The 27,422-nt window shown below is 40.6% G+C and overlaps 3 protein-coding genes across 3 annotated transcripts; 1 reads left to right on the plus strand and 2 right to left on the minus strand.

Annotated features, from left to right (window-relative positions):
• The first annotated feature begins 4,648 nt into the window (after positions 1-4,648).
• Positions 4,649-17,021, plus strand: LOC148065863 (olfactory receptor 1J2-like). The gene is made up of 4 exons (XM_087808102.1): positions 4,649-5,599; positions 7,778-7,884; positions 14,462-14,546; positions 16,989-17,021. Exons 1-4 carry the CDS (start codon positions 4,649-4,651, stop codon positions 17,019-17,021), a joined length of 1,176 nt encoding a protein of 391 aa, XP_087664228.1.
• Positions 6,355-7,212, minus strand: coa4 (cytochrome c oxidase assembly factor 4 homolog). Its single transcript, XM_087807469.1, has 2 exons — positions 7,127-7,212; positions 6,355-6,718 (listed from the first exon to the last, which is right to left on the minus strand). The coding sequence occupies exon 2, from the start codon at positions 6,692-6,694 to the stop codon at positions 6,458-6,460; it is 237 nt and encodes a 78-aa protein (XP_087663595.1). The 5' UTR covers positions 6,695-6,718; positions 7,127-7,212; the 3' UTR covers positions 6,355-6,457.
• Positions 17,022-20,513: 3,492 nt separating the features above from the next.
• Positions 20,514-21,769, minus strand: tpbgl (trophoblast glycoprotein like). Its single transcript, XM_087808103.1, has one exon. It carries the CDS (start codon positions 21,767-21,769, stop codon positions 20,705-20,707), a length of 1,065 nt encoding a protein of 354 aa, XP_087664229.1. The 3' UTR covers positions 20,514-20,704.
• Between the last annotated feature and the right edge of the window lie 5,653 nt (positions 21,770-27,422).

Here is a 27,422-nt window from a genome sequence, read left to right on the forward strand (position 1 = left end):
GGTCTCGCGGACCTCTGCTCGTCTGTAAATAAAACACATGTGGTTGGAGTCTGCCCCTCATTCGTGTGGACAGACTCCGTTATTACAGTCTCGGCATGACCCGGACAAATGAACGGCGGAGCATGTTAGCTTAGCATTAGCGGCGAAAGTTTCTAATGACGCCTGTGAATACGTCACACTCACAGGCGGAAACACATGCACACTACTAACATCTCTCTCAGAACGAACCACAGAAACGTCATACGTTTTCTTCGTTTTATTTACATAAATCCCTTTAAAAGAGTAGGGGGGAGGAGGGCTCCCCCGAGAAGAAGCCTCGCCGCCTCTGCGTCCTCGCCGCCGCTGTCGCTGGCTCCGCTGCGGCTGCTGGCTTCGCTGCGGCTGCTGGCTCCGCTGCGGCTGCTGGCTCCGCTGCGGCTGCTGCCGTTGTTGCTGGTGCTGCTGGGGCCAGATGATGAGGCCGATGAACGGGATCTCCGTCTCCGCGCGCCGAACCCCCGTCGCGCCTCGTCCTCACGCCCATGCAGGTGATGGCGGAGCTGCGCTGACTCCTGCTGCGCTGCCTCCTGCCGAGCCACGATGTTCCGGAGCTCCAGACCAAACAGAGAATCCTCTGTTATGGGTCCGTCCAGGAGGAGCCTCCGGTCTCTCTCTGGCAGCGCTGTGGCCAGGTCTAGCCACAGGTCCCGGTGGCCCAGCTGTCCAGCGTCGCGGAGTCCCCCTCCCAGGATCGCGTACGTCTGTGACATCCGGAGGAGCGCAGCCACCGAGTCCTTGACTTCCTCCAACTCCGAAGGTCCAAGGTCGTCTCGGTCCACGGTGAGCCTGTCGAGCGCACCGCACAGGAGAGCCATGTTGTTCGCGAGGGAGACCACCTGCGTCCCCCCCGTATAGGTTCTGTTGAACAACACTGCCGTCAACCTGTCTTCAGCTCTAGGCAGAGCTACAGGGCGGCCTGGCCAGAGCCGAGCTCCCGGGTCGAGGGCAGCACGTACCGTATCCGAGGGCTCCGGGACACCGCGCCGCCAGTCCACCCCGTCCACACGGCAATAGGGTCCGTAGGATCCTACGGGAGGCCCTGAAGCCATGGGAGAGGCAGACCCTTGCAGCGCGTAGCCCGAGATCTTGTCCAGTTTAGGACAGACAACCCCCGGAACCGTAGGCTTGCGCGCCTCATTCCGCCCGACCTTCACTCCGCATGTAAACGGGGGTGGCGCGAGTGGAGGTGCGGGGGGGAGCTCGACCTCCATGCGGTTCGCCGCGGCGGTGAATATGCGCAGCAGGGCGTCAAGCGGGTAGTGAGGAACCGGCCCGGTTCCCCCGACCGCTTCGACATCCCCCGGCTCGGAACCGAACAGGGTGCTCGGATCCGCCTCATAACACCGCCGGTCGTCCTCCTCATCGTAGTCGGCCCACGACCTGACTGGAGGACGTGGCGTGCGCCGACGGGCCTCGTATGCTTCCCGTCTCCTCCGGACCTCCTCGGGAAGCATACGGCAGGCCCCACAATCCGCAAACGCGTGATCCGGGCCTAGGCAAATGAAACAGAGAGCATGCGTGTCCCCCCTCCCCAGGGGGGTGTCACACGTCAGGCACAAAGATCCATCTACATCAATGTTCATGCTCACGTCCGCCATGCTGATCCAGGAGCTTTCTCGCTGAGTTGAAAAGGGAGGAAGTGTGGCGGGTGCTTCCCGCCTTTATAGGAAGTGGACTGCCCCCTGCTGGGTGGCGAGTTCATTAAGCTTTCTCAGAGATGAGGCGGTGCCTCGGGGTAAACCAATAGCGAAGCCGTTAGAGGGCGGAGCACCAATGACGTAGAACCCCCGCCCGAGAAACATTTGAATGTGTTATGTCTCGTGTGTGTCTTTCTTGGTGTTTCCTGTTTTTATTTTGAAACCTGCTCCCTTCTGTGTCTGAGTTTCCTTTCCGGTCCTTCCCCCTGCGGATTGTTATTGTCTACACCTGTCTTGTGTTCTCCCGTTCTGCAGCTGCCAGTGATTGCTGGCAGCCTTCATATTCTGCTCACTGTCCCTCAGTCTTTGTCGGTTCGTCACACTTGCTGTCCCATGTTTGTCTAGTCCGTGTTTCACGTTTTAGACTTCCGATTCGAGTTTGTTTTGCCCTCCCGGTTTTGACCCTTTTCTCGTTTTTCTGCCTGCCTATGCCCTTGACCTGTTTTTTGGATATTGTACCTGTTTGCGGTATATTTACTGGACTACCTGTGACGATCCCTCTGCCTGCTCCTAATAAAAGTGTCAAGTTTTGACGAACAGGCACTTTCTGCTCCTGGGTTTCCTTCTGCACCCTGACAGAATGATTAAATTACAAGAAAACATTTAGGATGTCTCTCTGCTGGTGATCGTGGCACAGGGAACTTGAAAGGACCATTTGGCCGGAAAGAGACGACCTCCTGGATCGGAAATTTGCCTTAAATATAGCGATGATTCTACAGCTCTGGACATTTTCTCCCGGGGCTATTGACCTGTACAGTCGCCGGGACAAAGTGCGTCAGGTCAATCGTAATTGAAAGCTTGTATTTTGTTTGACTTGTAACGGCGAATAAACGACCCGTTACACACTCTGGATTGTTCATCTTTCTCCACAACGAGAATTATAAGACCCGGGACGGAAGTGACGTCGTGTTGGAGCGACGGAACGGACTCTGTGTTTTGATCGTTTTAGAATCAATCTTTTGTTCTATAACAAACACATGTTGTGTTGTGTGTGTGTGAAGATAAATGAGAGGTTTTATAATATTGTCCTGTTATTAAAAGTATATATTTTTTTTCAAGGTGCTCTGAGATGTGAACAAATGTCTTTAATGATCCTTATTTGTGTTTATTCACTTCATGTATAGCTGAGGGTAGAAACTGATCCTGAGTCTGTTTGTGTTTGAGGGACCTGAAGCGTCAGAGGGCAGCAGGTGAACAGGTGAGGAACAGGTTAGCAAGGATTCAGGATGTTGGAGGCAGCGAGAGGTCAAGATGTCAGTCAGGGTGGGCAGAGGTCAGTGTTGATGACACTCCACAGTACTGTCCTGTAGTGCAGTAACATATGGTTACAGTAGGACAACACACTCTGGATGGAGCAGCAGTAGAAAGACAGCAGCAGCTTCTCCTCCAGGTTGTTGTTCCTGAGGATCCTCAGAAAGTCTAGTCGCTGCTGGACCTTCTCGACTATTGGAGTGGTGTTTGTAATTCAGGAGAAATCCTCTGAGATGTGTGAGCAAAGAAATATGAAACTCTTTCCACAGTCTCCATTAATCAGCAGGGGTCGGGGGCCTGAACACATTATCAGTGTTGGAGAAAATGGACGTCAGTGTTTACAGTCACAAGGTCAATTGTCTTTGTCCGTCTGGTAATTGACTTGTCTTTTGACTGAACATGGAATCAATTGAGAGAAGCTGTGGAGCTCACCATCGGAGTGAAGCTGTGGAGCTCACCATCGGAGTGAAGCTGTGGAGCTCACCAATGGAGTGAAGCTGTGGAGCTCACCAACGGAGTGAAGCTGTGGAGCTCACCAACGGAGTGAAGCTGTGGAGCTCACCATCGGAGTGAAGCTGTGGAGCTCACCAACGGAGTGAAGCTGTGGAGCTCACCAACGGAGTGAAGCTGTGGAGCTCACCATCGGAGAGAAGCTGTGGAGCTCACCAACGGAGTGAAGCTGTGGAGCTCACCATCGGAGAGAAGCTGTGGAGCTCACCAACGGAGTGAAGCTGTGGAGCTCACCAACGGAGTGAAGCTGTGGAGCTCACCATCGGAGTGAAGCTGTGGAGCTCACCAACGGAGTGTTGCCAACATCAATGTTGACAGTGGACGAGGAAGCAAAATTGACGCAAATGTTGTGAAAACTGATACATAATGAAAAGTTCATGTAGTTTCCATGAGACTCCACTTTAGCTCAGAGCGAATAGATTGCTAAGCTTAACACCAGCTCATAATGAGGTCACTTTGACATTTGTTCTTTTTTTTGTCTCAGTCGTCTTCATTCACTTTGGTTTGTTTCGGAGACGACCTGCCGGTAATTTTGAAAAAAAAGTTACAAAACAGGACTTTTATGCTATCATGCTATTCTAAATAGTACAATTCTGAGTTCGGGGGCAGGAGTGGAGTAAAAGTATAATGTTGTTCTGTTCTATGTTAGTCTTTGTATCCTTTGTCTTTGTTCTATGATCTATATCTATATCTATATTTGATTCAACTTTAGTAAATCATGGTGTGATGTTGAATTCAGAAAGTATTTTTGAATAATTGGAATTAAAATATCAAAAAAGCATTCATCATATAAGGCTTATTGTACATTTTCAACATTTTAAATGTTAAATACAAACCTTAACTATTCTCATGGTATTACAACTGTTCAGGGTATCCCCCATTTATCCCCAAGTAGCTGGGACAGGCTTTATTTTATCTTTAAAAGCAGAAGAAAATACTAAAGTATGATATTTAGCTCAAGAACTGAAGAAATTAGGAAGACTTTGAACAAAAGTTTTAACATCAATTGTTTGAAATTGTGTATCTGGACAAAGTGATGCAATTGTGTGATGTGTCACAGGAGACGAGCGACAAGTGAACAACACCCTCCTCCTCCATTTAAAGCTGGTCTCGCTCTGAGCTCCACACCAGACCTTCTGGACCTTTCACAGATGGAGCTGTTCAACTCTGCTCTGGGCAGAAACATCACTCTAGTGCGTCCGCTTTACTTCACCATCAGTGGCTTCGTAGGGATCCCCAATATGAAATACTACTACGTCGTCACGGTGATCATCTTCGTGGTCTCCGTGGTGGGCAACTTCTTGGTCATGGCCTTGATAGTCTGGGATCGCGACCTGAGGAATCCCAAATACCTGGCGGTGTTTAACCTGGTGCTGACCGACGTGCTCAGCCACGCGGCGCTGGTGCCGAAGCTGCTGGACACCTTCCTCTTCGACCGCCCCCACATCTCCTACAACCACTGTCTGACCTCCATGTTCTTCAACTTCACCTTCACGGCCATGCAGTCCTTGAACCTGGTGATCCTGGCCTACGACCGCCTGGTGGCCATCATGTTCCCGCTGCACTACTCTGTGAAGGTCACCAGCAAGTCGATGCTGACCGTGGTCGCGCTGGCGTGGCTCCTGTGCGTCGGCCTGAATCTGACCGCCGTCTGCCTCATCACCAGACTGTCCTTCTGCGAGTCCGTGGTCATCAAGAGCTTCTTCTGCGACCACGGGCCTATTTACAGGCTGGCCTGCAACGACAACTACCCCAGCCGGATCGTGGGCAACGTCTGCATCGCCACATTACTCTGGTTCCCTCTGCTGTTCATCCTCATCACGTACGGCTTCATCGGCCTGGCTCTGATCAAGATCTCCACGCTCAGAGAGAGACTGAAAGCTCTGAAGACCTGCAGCGCTCACCTGCTGCTGGTGTCCATCTTCTACCTCCCCATCATATTCGTCTATCTCTTCTCAGCGGTGATACACCCCAACGCCCGGATCATCAACGTGTCCCTGACCATGACACTCCCGCCCATGTTGAACCCGATCATCTACGTCCTGCAGACGCAGGAAATCCGAGCGTCTGTGGCCAAGTTACGGACTAGAGCTCAGGCCAAGGTATGGAAGACAGATCGATAAACGTGATGAAAATGTGTTACTTGCATTAACTTAAACCTCAGGTGTTTTTTTCAAACTTTACAAAAAATGAAACAATTATGTTATTTGATTTTTTAATGTTATGAATTAAACTACAGGGTTTTGTTATGTTTCCTTTTTTTAATTCTGCTTTTTTAGTTTAATTGGTGTCTTGTTATTTTGTATGTACAAATAATTGAAACAGTTTTTCATTTTAAAGAAATAAACAAGTTTATTCATTCATTCATTTTACTTAAATAAATCCTATGTTGTGTTTGCATATTTCGCCAATAAACATGTTCTGATTCTGAACTGGTTGTATTTTATCATCTTTTATATTCAGTGCCTGAATGTTTTTCATTAAAAAATGACATAAAAGTGGATGAATATAATCATGTTTAAAATCATTCTTTCTTTTAAAAACATACTTTTACGGACGGGCTTTGAAGTGATGCCGTCTTTAAACTCCTGTCATCCTTTTAACAACAGGTTTTACTCTAATAAGAGATTAATTTATCTCATCTTTTATCATATTCTGATGGTTTTTTTTATCATGTTTGTATGTAAAGCACACAACACTGAAATACTTCAAACTTCCATTTAAATGAATTATTAAATATATTATTAGAAATGTTTGGTTTGGATCATTTACATCGTTTGAAAATAAATCCAACCAGCAATTGAATTAAAATATGATCATATAACTTTATATAATTTAATAAATATATCCCATTGGATGCTTTTAAACTGACTTTAATAATTACTCTGAGCAGGTGAGATTCAGTCTGACAAATATTCAGGTAATATTCAGTGTACAGAGGAGGGAAAAAAACAATTTATTTAACTGGTGGACGTTTGCCGTTTCATCAGCTGCTCCTGCCGTGTTTTCTGGAAGATCATGATACAGTCTTTGAACGTCTGGACGTGCTTCTGGCAGACGCGCCAGTCCTGATGTTCTGCCATACACTCCTGCACGGCGTAGTGAAGCTCGGCGCAGCCGGTGCGAGAGATCATCTTGTCCAGGGGGTCGTCCTCCTCCTCCACCCGGCTGCGGTCGTGAGCTGGAGAAGAAGCCATGGTGACACGCAGGACTGAAAACACCTAGAGTTAAAACACACAACAGTGAATTAGGATCAGTTTTATATTTGAAAAAACTAATTTAAACAGTATGTTGTTTTTTTTTGTTTTTTCTAAAGGAGCCATCACCGCAATCTAAACCAAAATAAACATTTATAAGCTCCTTCATCATTTTATCATATCATATCATATTATCACCAATGACAACTAGATGAATAAGGGAGATTTGTATTTATAGTTTTTATTAAATTCGGTTTGTGTAACATTAAGCTTTAAAACATGTTTGTAAAAAAGTCATGAAGAGGAAACATAAACCAGAGCTGCTCCACGACAGTAAATAAAATAAGTCCAAAGATCTATTAAATACAAATACAATAATGTTAAGATTAAAATATTCTTTATAGAGAGTTAGATTGTTTAAATAGTCCATACCTGTTTAATCCTTCCTTTTTACCTTGATGCAGTTTCATAACATGCGGAAAGGTTAGCCGACCGGAACCATTTCAATGTAGGACAACTGTGTAACCGTCAAATAGTTCCGTCTCTCTCAAACGAGGTTCCATAATTAAAAAAAAGGCGGTTTTTAAAAACAATATATATTTCAACGTCTTTTGACAGAAACGAACACATTATAAATGAAGATAGATAAACTGAAGGTGAGATTGCGTTATATGATGTCAATGTTTAAAACATATTCTTATTATAGTTTGATATTTTGAGGTGTTTACTACTTAGCTATATTTTAATAGCTTTAATTTAGATTATTCGCGAACTATTTGTGCCTCAAAAAAGAACTCAAGGAAACCACAACTAAAATAGTTTCTTACGCAACACTTCCCTCTTGTGGCGTGAATTCAATTTGAAGAGGGAAAATAAAAAAATAAACAGCCGTATTACTTCTTTTTTTTTTACGAATTATCAAATTCATTATGTCATTTTCACTGATTAAGGTTCTACTTACATTATATTTATTGATATAATAATAATAAAATCATATTTCGATTCATATGTGCGAAGAGTACATCAAAAACTCTGTTTTAAATATGGTTAAATATTAAATAAACACGTTTTTATAACCACCAGGTCAGAGTGACCCCCAAAAACAAAAGGACATCCCCCGCTGCGCCTCAGATCCTGGGGATCCTGCGTCTAAACCCCGATTATGACTTCACCATCATCAAAGGGTTCTGGTAAGTGACCTTCTCTGCGACAAACATGTTTAATCCTAATTAATATAATCTGCATTCAAAAGGTTTGCATTATCTTAGTTGGAAAAAAAAGGGATGTCGCCAAAAATAAATCTTGATTTTCAGAATAAAAGTTCTGATCTCAAGCACAAAGATGCAGTACGAAAACAAATGTTTTTTTTCTGATTCCGATGACTGCAATCGTGTTTGGGGTCACGGTGAGGTCATCATCAATGTCCCGAAGCGTCACGAGCACGTGTGGATGTGTGCGTGGGACCTTTGACCTCCTGAAGTCTGTCACATCTTTGGGGTTCAACTGAATCAAGAAAGTCTCGCACCTCATCCTAAACATCATGTGCAGGCTATTTCCTGTGAATTCAAGTGATGCGGTAATGTGTGGTGGCTGGGATAAATACAGTGGATTTAAACACTGAAACAACTTTTCAAACTCATACACATTTACAAATTATAGGAACTGATTTTATCTTGAAACAAATTTACAAACTATTGGAACAAACCTACAAGTTCTCAAAAAACTATTACAAATTATGAATTTGTTTAATATGTCAAAACTATTGAAACAAATTTACAAATTCTCAAGACCAATTTACAAACTCTGAAAGAATATTAAAAACTATTGAAAACAATCTACAAAGTATCGAAAACTGAATTTCCTGAAACAAATGTTTGTCATTTTGTTTTGCTCTTTCCAGTCATCGCAATAATGCGCTACCTTGATAAATTAGATGATACTTTACATAAGAATAGTATACATTTAGAGTTCCAGAGTTGAGTCAGTACTTGGGTCACTTAGGTCAGTCTGTCAAACTGAGCCTGAGAGACCTGGGTGTTGTATTTGACAAAGACATGTCTCTAGTTCAACACTGCACAAAACTGACCAGAAACTGTTTCAACTGAGAAAAATCTCTAAATTTAAGAAAAATGATGCCACAACATGATCTGGATCTTATAATCCATGTGTTTGTGTCGTTTAGACTATTGTAACAATATATTTTGGTGTCTAAAGAAGAAGGATGTGTCTCGCCTGCAGTTCATACAAAACTCTGCAGCCAGAATTCTGAGCCGCTCCAGTAGAAGAACTCACATTTCTCCGATCCTTAAAACTCTTCACTGGCTGCCAGTTTCTTTCAGGATCAACTTAAAAATTCTGGTTCTTACGTTCAGATCTATTCATAGTCAGATGATCCAGACTTACACCCCAGCTCGGGCTCTGAGGTCTGTGGATCAGAATCTACTGATGGTTCCTGAACTTCCAGACCAGAGGAGAGAAATCATTCCAGACTGTTGCTCCTAAGCTTTGGAACCATCTCTGTGTTTGATGATCTACTGACTCCTTCAAGAAACATCTGTGTTTGATGATCTACTGACTCCTTCAAGAAACATCTGTGTTTGATGATCTACTGACTCCTTCAAGAAACATCTGTGTTTGATGATCTACTGACTCCTTCAAGAAACATCTGTGTTTGATGATCTACTGACTCCTTCAAGAAACATCTGTGTTTGATGATCTACTGACTCCTTCAAGAAACATCTGTGTTTGATGATCTACTGACTCCTTCAAGAAAATCTGTGTTTGATGATCTACTGACTCCTTCAAGAAACATCTGTGTTTGATGATCTACTGACTCCTTCAAGAAACATCTGTGTTTGATGATCTACTGACTCCTTCAAGAAACATCTGTGTTTGATGATCTACTGACTCCTTCAAGAAACATCTGTGTTTGATGATCTACTGACTCCTTCAAGAAACATCTGTGTTTGATGATCTACTGACTCCTTCAAGAAACATCTGTGTTTGATGATCTACTGACTCCTTCAAGAAACATCTCAAGACACTTTTATTTGAGCTTTTCCCTGATTTTCTGAGACTCCTGTGTTTTTTATGTGTTTTGATCTTTTAAAGTATATATATTTTAACTTGATATTGTTTTTGATTGTTAAAGTGCTTTGTGACCCTGGTCTGGAAAGATCTTTCCAAATAACCTTTGATTACTTACTTACTTACTTACTTACTTACCATTATTATAATTCGATGATACTTCACCAAAAACCAAAAACACAATGAAAAGTACAAATGAAACATACTTCATTTCCAAATGAACCAAATATTTGTTACATTAACATTATTTTATTTTTGTACATATTTCTAGTGAGTTTTTCATATGAAGATACACAATTTACAAACATACAACCATCGGTTGAACACGATGTAGTGTCGCTATGATATACATTTGTTATTATTTACAAAGAAGAAAAACGTGTCCTACTTTGTGGTAATGACTTGGTGAGTCATCTTTTGCTAATAATAAAATAATTACAAAAACGTTCCATCATCAAAGTAAACATCGTTATTTCGTTTTCAGCGTTTGACGATGCAAAACACTTTATTAACGTCCTCGCTCGCTCTGGACAAAATGAAAGAACTTTTAATGAGACTCATAGTAACGGCAGGTTTGTTTACCAACACGCTTCACTCCCCTGTGACGCCATTAACAACTGAGACTGAAGGAGCTCATGAGGCTGCGTGTGGTCATCATTCTTCGTGATTTAGGAAGCGTTAGATCCAGACCCTCAGGGTCGCGCCTGTAGAAAGACATTCACTAAAAACATGATGATGTTATTTTGTTGACATCGAAAAAGGATCACAGAGAAGTTTAAGTAGAAAACCTTAAACGAATCAGAAATGTTTGGTGTTTTAAGCGTTTCACTCGAGCTTCTACTAGAGCAACCATGTGTGTTTTGGTGTTTGTTGTGTTCAGTTTATTAGTAAGTAAGTAATATTTGTAGAGCGCTTTTCTAGACCAGGGTCACAAAGCGCTATAACACTTAAAAAAATACTCAATAAAGTATATACTTTAAAAGATCAAAAGATACATAAGACGAACACAAGAGTCTCAGAAAATCAGGGAGAAACAAAAATAAAAATGTCTTCAGATGTTTCTTGAAGGAGTCAGTAGATCATCAAACACAGATGTTTCTTGAAGGAGTCAGTAGATCATCAAACACAGATGTTTCTTGAAGGAGTCAGTAGATCATCAAACACAGATGTTTCTTGAAGGAGTCAGTAGATCAAACACAGAGATGGTTCCAAAGCTTAGGAGCAACAGTCTGGAAGGATTTCTCTCCTCTGGTCCTGAAGTTCAGGAACCATCAGTAGATTCTGATCCACAGACCTCAGAGCCCGAGCATGAGCCAGACCACATGACGTCGTAACTGCTTTTTAATTTGTTTTTAAACCAAAATATGTTCAAACATCAACTTTAAAAGCTGCTGGACTCACTGTATCCTCTTGTCCTCAGTCATCGCCAGGGTCTCAGGGGATCTTTGTGAATGTAACGAGTTATACGCGTGTCTAGACGTGTGTATTGTCAAGAATATGACGCAATATGTATCATGATACAGGGATGACGATAACATACATAGTGGTACTGTACTAACGAATAGATATATGTTTAGTATTGTCGAGTACTTGACTCTGGTGTTGTGATAGTGTAGTAACAAGTATTTATGTGTAGTATTGTCCAGTACTTGACTCTGGTGTTGTGATAGTGTAGTAACAAGTATATATGTGTAGTATTGTCCAGTACTTGACTCTGGTGTTGTGATAGTGTAGTAACAAGTATATATGTGTAGTATTGTCCAGTACTTGACTCTGGTGTTGTGATAGTGTAGTAACAAGGATATATGTGTAGTATTGTCCAGTACTTGACTCTGGTGTTGTGATAGTGTAGTAACAAGTATATATGTGTAGTATTGTCCAATACTTGACTCTGGTGTTGTGATAGTGTAGTAACAAGGATATATGTGTAGTATTGTCCAGTACTTGACTCTGGTGTTGTGATAGTGTAGTAACAAGGATATATGTGTAGTATTGTCCAGTACTTGACTCTGGTGTTGTGATAGTGTATTAACAAGTATATATGTGTAGTATTGTCCAGTACTTGACTCTGGTGTTGTGATAGTGTAGTAACAAGTATATATGTGTAGTATTGTCCAGTACTTGACTCTGGTGTTGTGATAGTGTTTTAACAAGTATATATGTGTAGTATTGTCCAGTACTTGACTCTGGTGTTGTAGTATTTACAGACCACATGACTCTTGACAAAGTCGTAACTGCTTTCATATGTTTTCAAACCAAAATATGTCCAAACATCAGCTTTAAGAGCTGCTGGAGTCACTGTATCCTCTCGTCCTCAGTCATTGCCGGGATCTCACAGGATTTCATTCGGAGGCGTAATGACTGCTGCCACCTAGCAGCCAGAAGTTTAATTGCAACAGAAAAATAAAATGAAAGTGAACATTTGTATGTTAATAAATAAAGCGATTTAATGACTAAACTTTTATATTATGGAATTCAAATATAAACCATAAAATAACTGGTTAAAATAAAACATGATTAAAAAAAAATGTATGGATATTTATGCAAAAATAAAAAAAACACATGAACACCAACACAGAGGAAGTTTTCACAAACACGTCAGTATTTAAAACATAGAGTAAACGCTGTATAATACAATCTGTAGTTAAGAAAAACTGGAAGTGAAATCTCAGTTTTGATGTTGGTCTCTTCAGAGCCACTGAACGCTCTGGTGTTTGTTGGACAGCTCGTCAGCTCCAAGTTTCCCTCTCAGCACTTTGAAGGACGACATGAAATATTCACACAGTTCAACCTCGAGTGAAACACTGGAGTCAGTCAGGGACGTTTAATGTCTGTAAATATAAAACAAAAACATTTTTAATAGATCTGGATGTTGAAGGTCGGCACATCTGTTCCCTTAAATATCGATATGATCGGATGAGTTATGAGAGTATTGATCTCTGGTCGTGAAGTCTGGATCGATCCGAGCCAGAACAATAATCTGGGTCAATGTTGAAGCAGCGCCGGTCGTGAACTCTGAGCCCTCGAGGGTCAGAGGATCAGATGCTGTTCTGTGGTTCCCATGGTCGGAGATCTGGTCCTGGTCTGTAGCTGAGACGTGATTGATTGATACACCAACACTAATGAGGAAGAAAAACCTTTTTTTTGTGTAGCTTTTTATTTTCACACTTTCAGAAGTATTTGTACTAAGGTTTGTCATGTTTTTAGTTTTTAATCTTGGGTGTTTGTTTTGGTGTTTGTGAGTGACATTTAGTGTGGCAGTTTTAGTGTGTGTCAATGTGCCTTTTAGTGTTCATGAGTGTAGTTGTCCATGTCATGATCCTGCTTGTGTTTTGTCTTGGGCGATGGTCACTATTCTTGTGTATTTAGGTACATGAAGTAAGTCAGGAAACTGATCGTGTTATGGTGTGTTTTGTTGAAGAAGTGTTTTTTTTCTTTCGTAAATGCACGTGTTTCTGTGATAGATTAGAGTGCTATTCATGCCTATTTCCCTTGTGTATGGGTGTTTTAGTTTTTACAAGTGGATTAAATACTATTTTATTTTTCTTTATTTTAGAATCCATTTATGTTTTAGTGTGGTTTGTTGTAAAAGAGTTTTTCGTTTGTAAATGTTTGTGTTTGTGTGTCAGTTTTTGAGTGATATTAATTTCTATTTTAGTTGTGTATGTGTTTTTAGAGTGAATCTAAATTTAGTTTTTTGTTTGTTTTGGAATCCATTCACATTCTGGTGTGTTTTGTTTTAGAAGTTATTTTCTTTAATAATAAAGTGGTTCTTGCTGTATCAATGTTTTTAAATGTAAAGTGTGACTATTTGTTTTTGTATGTTTTTTTTCACTTAGTCTATAGTGTATGTTATAGTGTGTAAATGGTGACTGTGTGATTTATTGTGTATAAAAGGTGGTTTTGCTCTTTTTTTTTTATAGTTTTTTAAGTGTTTGTCTGTCTATTTAAGTCTGCCTCACCATGTCTTCATATATGTTACGTATATATATGTGTTAGTGTGTCTTTGATGTTCAAAATTTGGTGTATGTAAGGGTGTGTGTTTCAGTGTGTAAAGTTGGCAATTCGTATTACATTTTATGTGTCTTTTTTCAATAGTGTTTGTTATTTGAGATGTAAAGCAGTGATTTTTAGTATGTGTTTGGTGTGTTTGATCCGTCAATGTTTTGGTTTGTGTTACTGTGATAATTGTCAGTGTGGAGGAGGTTCCTTCTTTTATTTGTTGTGGTGTTTGTGTGTCCGGGGTTGCCGGGTTTGTAATGAGGGTCAAGTCGACGTCGACAGATCAGAAGGTTCTGTTCCTTCCCTGCATTAGTGTGTTTATGTGTGTGTTTAGTGTGGGTCGGGGTGAAGGAGAGAAGTCGGTGAAAGTTACTGGATGTGGGAGGATGGCAGCAAAAGGTGTTTTCCTCACACGTGTCGTGACTGTAACGTTACACTGAGGAAACGATACGACGCTGAAACTTGATCTCCTGCGTCAGAGTGAGATTTGACCCTTCACCTCGAAAGCAACTTAATTCCTTGGTAAAAAGTTTTCACCTTAAAGATAAAGCAATAGATCCTTGGATTAGTTTGTAATCTGCCGTCAAGCGATGGACGTCTCCTCGCAGACGTCCTTCCCGTCGACAGGTCCGCGTGTTCGACCATTAATGGATCTTTTCTTGATCTTTCTTTTAACAGCTCCGGCTACAGCTTAAACGCCTTCGTCCTTCTGAAATCACTCGACTGGATACAATCCCTGAATGAAGAGGTGAGGAGGGAGAGGGTGAGAGAGTGAACACTTATGTTGCTCCTTATGTTCCTGACCTCTGCTTGGGTTTATCGGCGAGGTGGAGTCAAAATTATATTTTTGTTTGATAGTTTCTTCTGCGGTTAAATATAAATAAATCAAAAGTTAAGTTTACATCATTCAATTCACCGTTAAATACTAATTAAAACACATTTAGTGTTGCTTCTTTTTTGGGGGGTATTTTCCATTTCATTAAACGAGTAACTGATATTATTGGCTCCTAGAATTTCATAGATTTGTATTTAAATATTTTTAAATTAATATGTTTTCTCTATTTAATACCTTGTGTGTTTTTAGTTTTTTTTACATCTATGTTTATTTATTTGTATTACTTTATTTTTAATGAAAGATGTATTTATTTATTTTTAAAGCATGTATATGCAGATGATAAATCGTTGTGCAAAATATATTACATTACATTTTTTCATTAATTTACTAAATTTAATCTTTTTCCCCTCAAATATATCCTTAATTTTTAAGAGAAAATGTTATTATTTATATTATTTCTAAACAAGTTAATGATACTTTTTTAAAAGGAAAAGTTATTATTAATATTATTTCTAAACAAGGTAATAATACTTTTTTAAAAGGAAATTGTATTATTAATATTATTTCTAAACAAGTTAATGATACTTTTTTAAAAGGAAAAGTTATTATTATATTATAAAATTAATTATTTTTAAGATTGTTATCATAATACTTGGGAATTGAACCAGCGACCTCTGCTCGACCTCAACATCCACGCTGCACTCGACCTGCTCGTCATCCGGTCTCGCTGTGTTGGTACTTTTCTCCTCGACTGTTGTTGTGACGATAATTAGCTTCATCCCTGAACCTCTCGCTGCTGACGATGATTTTACGCGGCGACGACAGGCTTGTCAAAACTAAGCTGGTTGGTTTTCGAGGGCGTCTTTGTGATGCTGACTCTGTGGAACGCTGAGCGCGACTGAGGCGGACATGATGCTCGACATCAGCAGGACCAGAGTTCAGCCCTTGTTTCCCCCGAAGCCTTTTCACTGTCCTGTCATGAACCTCACATCCTGCTCCATGTTGTCAAGATGCACTTTTAAAGCTCCTTCCAAAGTAGCTCCATTGACTTACATTATCAACCCAGTACTTTCTAGGTCTGCCCCGAGACTTCCACCCATATTGCATAGAACTGCTGTTGAAGATTAAAAATACAATTAACTCCATAAATCAAAATATGCCTTTTATCTATTAAAACCTTTTATTTTCATGTCTTAACAAGTAGGAGGTTCAGCGAGAATTCTGAGCCGCTCTAGTAGAAGAACTCACATTTCTCCGATCCTTCAAACTCTTCACTGGCTGCCAGTTTCTTTCAGGATCATTTTAAAATTCTGGTTCTTACTTTTAGATCTATTCATGGTCAGACCTTCCATCAGTGATCTGATCCAGACTTACACCCCAGCTCGGGCTCTGAGGTCTGTGGATCAGAATCTACTGATGGTTCCTGAACATGCTTCAGGACCAGAGGAGAGAAATCCTTCCAGACTGTTGCTCCTAAGCTTTGGAACCATCTCTGTGTTTGATGATCTACTGACTCCTTCAAGAAACATCTGTGTTTGATGATCTACTGACTCCTTCAAGAAACATCTGTGTTTGATGATCTACTGACTCCTTCAAGAAACATCTGTGTTTGATGATCTACTGACTCCTTCAAGAAACATCTGTGTTTGATGATCTACTGACTCCTTCAAGAAACATCTGTGTTTGATGATCTACTGACTCCTTCAAGAAACATCTGTGTTTGATGATCTACTGACTCCTTCAAGAAACATCTGTGTTTGATGATCTACTGACTCCTTCAAGAAACATCTTAAGACACTTTTATTCGTGCTTTTACTCGATTCTCTGAGACTTGTCTTGGGGTGTCTTGATCTTTTAAAGTATATATTTTTATTGAGTATTGTTTTGATTGTTTAAGCGCTTTGTGACCCTGGTCTAGAAAAGCGCTCTACAAATATTACTTACTTACTTTTATTTCAAAAAGATGATGGTATTTTCTCTAAAGTAACAAAAGTCTGTACCTCTTGTTTCCATCAATTTGACTTAGTTGTGAAGTTGTGAAATGGGTTTACAAGAACAAAGTTTTTTTTTTGAATCTAAAAACAACTGGAACAGCTTTGTCGTGATGGGATTAGGAGTTTGAATAGAGACAGAAACCTCTAGTGGTGATTTAGCGAGACTGCATGTAACACAACAGTTGCATAAAATTATGACATAGGGAATAACATAACATAACATAAAATAATCTACAAGTGTAAGTAACAGATCGTCGTATTTTCATCTGACCCGTGACTGTAATGCCGACATCAAACCAGTCCCTGATGCAGAATTCTTTCAGGTAAATCCTCACTTCCTGTTTCACTCCCTCAGGGTTTTCCTCTTTGGTTTTAGGTCCTCGTGGACGTGACCGAGCTCATCAGGTGACCCGAGTGTCCAGGTAACTCGAGCGCCTCCACAAGTGTAATTAGAGGAGAGCTCGTCCACATATTTTGCTCACCGTTTCTGGGTCAGCGAAGAACGAAGTGATTTCATCTTTTATTTATGTTCTTTTTTCTTCTTCTTCTTTGTTACCAAAACAACCACGCACACCTGCGGACACACACACACACACACACACACACACACACACACACACACACACACACCTTCTTTCTTACTTCAAAGGACTATTTTCTTTGATGGTTCAAAGGCAAAAGAAACACAAACCTCAACTAGTAAACGACACAAATACTGTCGTGAAAACTCTTTAACCTCAAATAGTACTCATAATAACGACAAGGGAGTATTTTCTGCTGCTGTATCGTTGTCGCAGTGACTGGATTCTGACTTATTTGGGACGTAAAGTAGATTTCTTTTCAAGTTTTGAACCATTAGTGACCAAATACTTTTGTTGTAAAAAGTGAGCAGGAGAGCAAGAATGTTTTCTTGATAGATATATAGAAGAAAGTCAATCAGGACTTCCATTATTATATTTTGTGGCTAATTGACTTTCTTAATTAAGGCAAAAATTAGATTTTGCAAGGAAGGACAAGTGTATCTATTATTTTTTCCTTTTAAAGATCAACTAATAATAAACTCTCCTGACATGTAGTACATGTTCTTCTCTCCAAGATGCACTAAGTTCCTCATCACGACCATGTTTTACACTCATTACTTTATAAAGTTGCTCTGAAATCTGGACAAACGAGAGGTTACGAGAGTCCGTTATGACGTAACAATGGCTTCACTCCTCCAGCCAGCTGTAATCACGCCTGTTTGTTTATACAAAGAGTCCCTTTGAGGTGGGGACTACCGGTATTGACGACGCGATGTGACAAACCTCCAACGCTCGACCGATCACACCAGAGTGGGTGTGGTTGTGGTCAACAAGATTATATCTCCAGAAAAACAAAGTGTTTTCAGTCGGCGGAGCTTAAGTTCCTTTTCTCAATGTCAATATTTCAATGAAAAGAGTTTTGTACACACACACACTGATGATACAATAGAGTCAACACACACACACACACACACACACTGATGATACCATAGAGTCAACACACACGCACACACACACTGATGATACAATAGAGTCAACACACACGCACACACACACTGATGATACAATAGAGTCAACACACACGCACACATACACTGATGATACCATAGAGTCAACACACACACACACACACACACACTGATGATACCATAGAGTCAACACACACACACACACACACTGATGATACAATAGAGTCAACACACACGCACACACACACTGATGATACCATAGAGTCAACACACACACACACACACACTGATGATACCATAGAGTCAACACACACGCACACACACACTGATGATACAATAGAGTCAACACACACGCACACACACACACTGATGATACCATAGAGTCAACACACACACACACACACACACTGATGATACCATAGAGTCAACACACACGCACACACACACTGATGATACCATAGAGTCAACACACACACACACACACACTGATGATACCATAGAGTCAACACACACGCACACACACACTGATGATACCATAGAGTCAACACACACACACACACACTGATGATACCATAGAGTCAACACACACGCACACACACACTGATGATACAATAGAGTCAACACACACGCACACACACTGATGATACCATAGAGTCAACACACACACACACACTGATGATACCATAGAGTCAACACACACGCACACACACACTGATGATACAATAGAATCAACACACACGCACACACACACTGATGATACCATAGAGTCAACACACACACACACACACACTGATGATACAATAGAGTCAACACACACGCACACACACACTGATGATACCATAGAGTCAACACACACACACACACACACTGATGATACAAAAGAGTCACACATCACAACAACACACACGCACACACACAACATCTTCCACTGAATTTACAACTCGGTCCACATGTACTCGTGGATCGTTGAAGGTCTCTTCATATCCTCAACTACCAACCGCTTATCTACATGTACCGGTTGATCTGTCTCTCGCCCCGGCTAGCTGGGCACTCCTACAAACCCCCTTGTCTTTTTAAAAAAGGACTGAAGTCCACGATGTTGCATTTGTATCATTTATTAAGCGTGATCATATATATTCCAGCGGGATCATGTACAGTCGTTGCGTGATATATTGTTGAGGTAATTCTAAGTTAGCTGCAGGTTAACATGAAGCTTGGTAAGCATTGATCGATCCTCAGATAACAAAGTCTTCGCTTTGGCTGTGTGTGTGTGAGCGTGTGTGTGTGAGCGTGTGTGTGTGAGTGTGTGTGTGTGAGCGTGTGTGTATGAGCGGAGGTGAACAACTGCAGCTGCCTTTGTTTCTTGAAAATGAAGTCAAATCCTACGAGTCCTCCGGGTACTCCGATGTTTGGTCCGTAAAAAGACTCCTTTACGTACAGTTTGCTCTTCCCCTCCTGGGATTGAGGAGATTTCCTGTGTACTCCTCAACAAAAAAAAGGCTGAATCCTGCTGGGTTTACTCCGTGTACTCCAGTGGCATTGACATGCAAAAGGAAAGTTCCACAGGTAGTTTTTTCGTGTCCGAGAAAAGAAGAGTTTGTTTCATCACAGAACGACAGGGAGCTAACTCTGTCCACAGAGGGTGATGACCACGTCTAATGGAGTACCTGGAGAGTCCTTTTTGAACTGGTTTTGCTTGCCCACCAACTTGCATGTGCGTCCTACTTTCGTCGGAAGTAAAAAAAAAACGCACAAATTGGCAACAAAAGTGAGAGTTATGGATGAATTTATCATTGATTATTATCATGATTGTGAAGAGTGTTGGTTTACTCACAGTACTCCGCTTTTAAACTAAGAAAGAGCAGGACAATAGGAAAATACATCCAAAGAATGCTAGACATAAATTAACATTAACCATTTTCATGCTCAGAGGTGGATTTTTATTTTTTTTATTCCTTTTTTGTTTTTATTTTGTCGCTTGCATAGATCATGAACTTAATTTTTTTCCAGTTAATTATTTGTTTTTGTAGCTTTTTAAAAGAAAATCTTTGAACATCCATCAATTGTGAAGAAGTAGTTAAGTAGGTTTATACCACCAGGGGATAACATTGAAAGAGTACAATTGTTGTGATGAATACATCATTTTTTAAAGTATTGTAAAGTACATTTTTTTGTTTTTTTTTATAAATTGAAGAAATCATTTGCCTTATTTTTTTCTCCATAAAGACATTTTCAAACTTTAAACCACATTTAAAATATCGTTAAAAGAATGTTATCGGAAACAGAAAACTATGAAAAAAATGTTTTTAAGTCAAAAATTTGCTAAATGAAGTGTATCCCAATAACTGATTTGCTGAGTGTTGCGTTGGTTTACTTGGGGTACTCCACTTTCCGAGCTGTGTTAAAATAACGGTTAACAGGATGAAATGGAAGAATGTTTTGGCGGACTCTGTGAGAATGACAGGTTACTCCGGGTACTCCGGCGAGAGTTAACCTGCAGGAGGTGTTGCAAAGATGAGGGTTCCTGGAGAAGAGGTACCTGGGATGGTGGTTTCCCCCTCTGAGAGGACTCTGACAGTGTGGTCTACTCCGGGTTCTCTTCCTCACACCGCCACGTTAGCGAGTCTTGGATCCGAGTCCTGCTCGTAGCGATAATGGTAGACCTCCATCTGGTCCCTGCACGCGTCCCTGATGTTGTTCAGCCACCGCTTGATGCCCTCGCGGTTCAAGTACAGGACCATGAGGAACACCAGGCCGATCAGGGCCAGGACCAGCCCCAGGAACACGTAGGAGACCGCCTCCAGGTTCTCCGCCAGGCAGTCCACGTCCTCGCCCCGCAGCTTCTCCAGGGGGACCCCCCTCTTGTTCTCGGGCTCGCTGCACAGCAGCCGAGCCGCGTCCGCGCACTGGGACGAGTTCTTGAGCCAGTAGTAGAAGGACTCCAGGTCGCAGTTGCACCTGAAGGGGTTCGCGGACAGGTAGACGCGCGCGCGCCGGTGCAGGTACAGCCCGCTGACGTCATCCCTGCCCACGCTCTCGATGGAGTTGTTGACCAGGACCAGGCTGTGCAGGTGGCGGACGTCGAGCCTCAGCTGCGGGATGGACCGGAGCTGGTTCCCCGCCAGGTCCAGGCGGTGCAAGTTGCGCAAACTTTCCGTGTTGAGCGCGTCGGGAAGTTGCGTCACGGCCGACGGCGACAGCGAGCAGTTCAGGGACAAGGAGCGCAACTGCTGCAGACCCTGGAAGGATCTGGAGGAGATGAACTCCAGCCTGTTGTGGCTGAGGTCCAGCAGGTGCAGCCGGGTCAGCCCCAGGAAGGCGTAAGGCTCGATGGTCTGGATCCCGCTCCCGGACAGGGACAGGCTCGTGATCTCCGACTCGCTGCCGTTGTTCATGAAGGCACCGCGCGGCAAAGTGGACACGTTCCCGCCCCTGAGCGTGAAGGTTCTGGTCCAGTCGGGTAGCTCCGGCACCGCCGAGTCCCACCAGTCCTCGCAGGTCACCGTCCCCGAGTCTCTGGCGCAGACGCACCGCGCTGGACACGCGTCGTCCGTCCCGACGGGACCGGACAGGAAACACAGCGCCGCCGCCAAACACAGCCGGTTCCGAACCGAGAAACCCCCTTTGAAACCACAGTCCGTGTGTAGAATCCACATCTTCTCCTCCATGGCGCTCTCACAGAAGGAGACCTGGCATTAAAGACCGGATCAGATCAGGTTCCGCTCGCAGGAGTGAAGACAGAAGAAGGTCTTTGACATGACAAGAGGATTTAGTCACAGAAGTCAAGAGGAGTTCGGTTCGGGACGTTTTGGTGCTGGGATCCAAAAGAGGAATAGGTGAGCCTGCTGATCTGAACCCCTGAGAGGAGAGAGAGAGAGAGAGAGAGAGAGACAGAGGGAGGGAGGGAGAGAGAGGGAGGAGAGGAGGGAAGAAGGAGCTAAAGGTGTTTTCTATCGTTGATTTACTGACACAGAAATAAGACATTTATTATCTTAATGGCATCTTTATAAACATAAATCTACTAAACATAAATATTAATGTACCTTGATTTAGAGAAAACCACCTGGTAGACAAAACTTTATTCTACTTTTTATTTCCTTCATTTATACGGCATTCGTAACTCCACCTCTAATGTGTACATCAGACGATACTTACATCTGTACATTATTTTATGTGTAAACCTGGTATTTATATGTATATTTCAGGGGAGGTTTGGAACCGTTTTGTAACCGGTTACATGCAGTGACCACTAGAAGTTGTTCTTTCTCCATTCAAACTATCCCCAATCCCATCACAACAAAGCCATTCCAGTAGTTATTGGATAATAAAATAATAACTTATTATTTTCAACTCATTTCCAATTCATAATAATAGCCAACGTAACAGAGACATTTCCCCACTTCATCAGTATTTTTCGGACTATTAGGCGCCGTTAATATTCTCAAAAGTGAACAGTGCTCCATAAAAGCCTTCTGTATTTATTCTGATGGTTATAACTGACCTCCGACCTATCTTGTGTAGTACACAAACATCAACATCAAACATCTGTCAGAATGTTGTTAATCGCACTTGACACTGTAGTACTTTGAGAATATCCATATCAATCCGGTGAAGCCTTTTGTCCATTTTTTTGTAATTTAAGAACCCTTTTGAATACAATTGTTGTATTTATCGTATCTTTAAACGATCGTTCATAAAAGTGCACTACTCGAAAAAAAACTTTATTGATATCAGAGTCTCTTGTCTGAGTCCTAAATCACATGACCAAAACACAGACGCCTCATTGGTCAACCGCTGCAGGCATGTTTATACCAGAGAGCAATGTGTTATGTATTAAAGTATTACTTTTATTTTCTAAGTAAATAATATAGAAAAAGGCATCTTCAGTGGAGCATTGTTGACCTTTTGAACTTTGTGCTGGGATGTTTGAAGGATCCTTCCAAAGACTTCTATAACTTCCATTAAGTCTGATCCGTCCCCGGCTGCTTCGTCAGCGGCTGTAATTATGAGCAGCGAAGCTTGTTTAATGGAGATTTGGTTTTGTGATTTTTAGATCGATTCTTTCCCCCTCAGAGGCAAGAATCAAGTGAAAAAACTTCTTCACTTCTTGCCAAGTTTGAAATCACATAGTTTGTCTGATTCATCAGATTTGTTGGTTCATGAAATCAAGCAAAACTCGAGGAAACAAGGATAGAAAAAGTGAAATTAAATCCGGGTAAAGCAGATATTAAGACACGTGTGGCCTTTTACATTTATACTTGAATATCTGCCACTGTATTTTTTAGGAATTAGGATTTATATGATCATTTAAGAGTAGTGAAATATTAATATAAATTAAAGAAACAAATGTATTCTATAACTTTAAAATAAAATAAAAGCAAAAATAACACTAAGAATATTAGCAGACATTCAAAGCTAATAAATTTAACATTTTTGACCGGATAATCTGTCCAGGTTTTTAAAATAATTATATTAAAGTTTTAGTTTTTAAAATCTATTTGAGATGCTTTTATTTTAAGACCAAAAATAAAAAAAGGATTGCAATTTATTCCGAGAGGCTCCATAGTATTACTTCCGAGAGGCTCCATTACTCCCAAGAGGCACCATAGTATTACTCCTGAGAGGCTCAATAGTATTACTCCATTAGATACCATATTATTACTCCTGAGAGGCTCAATAGTATTACTCCATTAGACACCATCGTATTACTCCTGAGAGGCTCAATAGTATTACTCCATTAGACACCATAGTATTACTCCTGAGAGGCTCAATAGTATTACTCCATTAGATACCATATTATTACTCCTGAGAGGCTCAATAGTATTACTCCATTAGACACCATAGTATTACTCCTGAGAGGCTCAATAGTATTACTCCAGTAGACACCATAGTATTACTCCTGAGAGGCTCCATAGTATTACTCCATTAGGTACCATAGTATTACTCCTAAGAGGCAACATAGTATTACTCCTGAGAGGCTGCATAGTATTACTCCATTAGACACCACAGTATTACCCCACGAAAGGCTCCATAGTATTACTCCTGAGAGGCTCCATAGTATTACTCCATTAGGCTCCATAGTATTGCTCAATGAGGCACCATAGTATTACTCCATGAGGCACCATAGTATTACTCTTTTTTTAAATCCATTTTAGATGCTTTTAATTTAAGACAAAAAAGAAATAAATATTGCAATGTATTTGAATAACAATATAAAATTAGGGCACATTCTTAAGAACCACAATTTTAATATAAACTAAAAACAGTTAATTGAAATATATATATATAATTGATTAACTTTTTAATGTGAATGCGTTTTTCCTCATAATAATACATAAAAAGAAAAGGATTCAGCACCACGGACAGCTACTAGGATGTTTGCAGTCAGGTTAGCGAAACAAAAAAGATGAAACCAAACTTTTTTGTGATCAAGATGTTTATTGTCATGTATGTTTTATATTATTATTATTTGTATTATGTTTATTATCATACCTTAATATTGCTTTAAAATCACTTTTGATTGTTGGTGAAAATGTGTAGCGACCCAGAGTCAGACCGTAGGATCACAAACAGGTTATTTCTGGTTTCAATGTCATGACAGTTGTTGGTCAGAATCAACTCAAAAGTGTTTTTTTTTAAATGACTTTTTTTTTATCGAACCATCATCAGCGTGATGTACATTTGTGAGACTGAGTTATAGAGTCTGAGGACTGCAGTAAAAACCTTGTTAAAAAAAAGAATCTGAAGACGAAACACGTCAACTCGACTTGTCGTCGTCTAAACGACAGAAAAAAGTCGCAAACAGAAGCAACTTTTTGTTTTGTGTTTCCCGGTTCAGCTGCTGCGTAAACTTGACACTGATACCGACGACTGACGCATCATCCCACAAACACAAAGAGTCTTTCTTCCTCTTGCACTCTGTGTTTACTGACAACACACACAGAGCGTCCGGCCCGTTGTGTCTCCGCTAGGCCCGATAAGAGATCGACACACAAGCTTGATTGATCACCTGTAATTACCTTCCTAGAAAACACAATACTTGAAATATTCATCAAAACATTGAGTGTCAAGGAAGAGTTTGAGATTTGACACATGCTCAACTAAATCCGGGCGCTTAATTATCATAATCTGTGGCCCACACTCTAATACTTACCTTCTTACAAGAGCTTGAAATTATGATTTATTTATATCAAAAGTAATTACAAAACCCACCAGAACCACATTTGCTTTAATGCATGTAGATCAAAGGAACTTATGACAACTTCTGTGGTCAATATTGACAGTTTTCCAGCAGGAGGAAAAACTTAAAGTGATGGATTTAATAGTTAATTCGAGGAAAGATGGGAAACACAAAAGTTTAGTTGATGAGGAACAACAGAGATGCTTTCAATAACCATGGTATAATTATTAGAAGGAGCCTAATGCACATTTGTTTGGACTCTCTTTTCATTTAAAATGAGCAACAGTCTTTATTAATTATAATAAATTGGTTCATTCTGTGACTTGATATTTGCACAAATAAAAGTATCTTTATATGTTTCTTGAAGGAGTCAGTAGATCATCAAACACAGATGTTTCTTGAAGGAGTCAGTAGATCATCAAACACAGATGTTTCTTGAAGGAGTCAGTAGATCATCAAACACAGAGATGTTTCTTGAAGGAGTCAGTAGATCATCAAACACAGATGTTTCTTGAAGGAGTCAGTAGATCATCAAACACAGATGTTTCTTGAAGGAGTCAGTAGATCATCAAACACAGATGTTTCTTGAAGGAGTCAGTAGATCATCAAACACAGATGTTTCTTGAAGGAGTCAGTAGATCATCAAACACAGATGTTTCTTGAAGGAGTCAGTAGATCATCAAACACAGAGATCGTTCCAAAGCTTAGGAGCAACAGTCTGGAAGGATTTCTCTTCTCTGGTCCGGAAGTTCAGGAACCATCAGTAGATTCTGATCCACAGTCTGGATCAGATCACTGATGGAAGGTCTAACCATGAGTAGATCTGAAAGTAAGAACCAGAATTTTAAGTTGATCCTGTAAGCAACTGGCAGCCATTGAAGAGTTTGAAGGAGAAATGTGAGTTCTTCTACTAGAGCGTCTCAGAATTCATATTTCTGGAAACAAATGCATACTTATTGAAGTGTATCTGTGCCATTCGGAATATTGAATGGTTGAACATTTTAAATGTTGAAACTTTTAATTATGAATTTTCTTAATAATTAAAATTAAAATATCAAACTTTTGAAAATGTTCGAATCAATTATTAAATAAAAAATTAAACCAATTTTTATTTTAATATTGGATTGAATTATCCAAAAAAATAATAATTCAAGATTACAACATTTGAAATGATTCAGAGCATGAGAAAAGCATGTCGAATCTCAAGAACTTTTTTGGTATCTTGAAAAAAAAAGTTTTAAATTAATAAAGATAAATATATTATAGCGTAATAAGAAATATGCAAATGAAAAATAATGAAACAAACAATAATAATTCAATAAATAAAGTGTTAAATGATGAGGTGGTGAAGAGAGTTTCGACACATGATACTAAGAAAGACAAAAAGTCGCATCAAATCACTTGATTTGTGTAAAAGTTTTGCCTTTGAAACATGCAGTTAATTTACATCAGTGATTAAAAAAGAGTTTTATAATTTATGATTTAATCAGGTGAAATACGAGCAATATTTGTAAGTGAGTCGTAATTTTAATAGGTTTTCAAGTGACCTTTATTTTAATATCATCTAAAAAGATGGATTTAGAAAAGGGCGAGTGGTCAAGAGACTCAAATCAAGTGTTTCCGGTTCATGAGCCTGGACTCGTGATCTACTTCCTGCCTTGACGTGTCAGCGGATCTAGTTTCCTCTTTATAACCCTCTCAGGACTCTGATCTACCTGAACCATCCCCATGTTTCTATCAGTCTGGTTCTGATCCAGGATTCTGCCTGTTTTTTCCTTTCCACAATCACTGGTCATTTTTCTGGGGCCTGTTTTTCTCTTGTATATTTTGTATTCAAATGTAAAGTTTGTAGTATCGTTGAGTACTTGACTCTGGTGTTGTGATAGTGTAGTAACAAGTATATATGTGTAGTATTGTTCAGTACTTGACTCTGGTGTTGTGATAGTGTAGTAACAAGTATATATGTGTAGTATTGATGAGTACTTGACTCTGGTGTTGTGATAGTGTAGTAACAAGGATTTGTGTAGTATTGTCCAGTACTTGACTCTGGTGTTGTGATAGTGTAGTAACAAGGATATAAGTGTAGTATTGTCCAGTACTTGACTCTGTTGTTTTGATAGTGTAGTAACAAGGATATATGT

The sequence above is a fragment of the Callionymus lyra genome, chromosome 14 (assembly GCF_982586985.1).
Source record: "Callionymus lyra chromosome 14, fCalLyr1.hap1.1, whole genome shotgun sequence".
Taxonomy (NCBI): domain Eukaryota; kingdom Metazoa; phylum Chordata; class Actinopteri; order Syngnathiformes; family Callionymidae; genus Callionymus; species Callionymus lyra.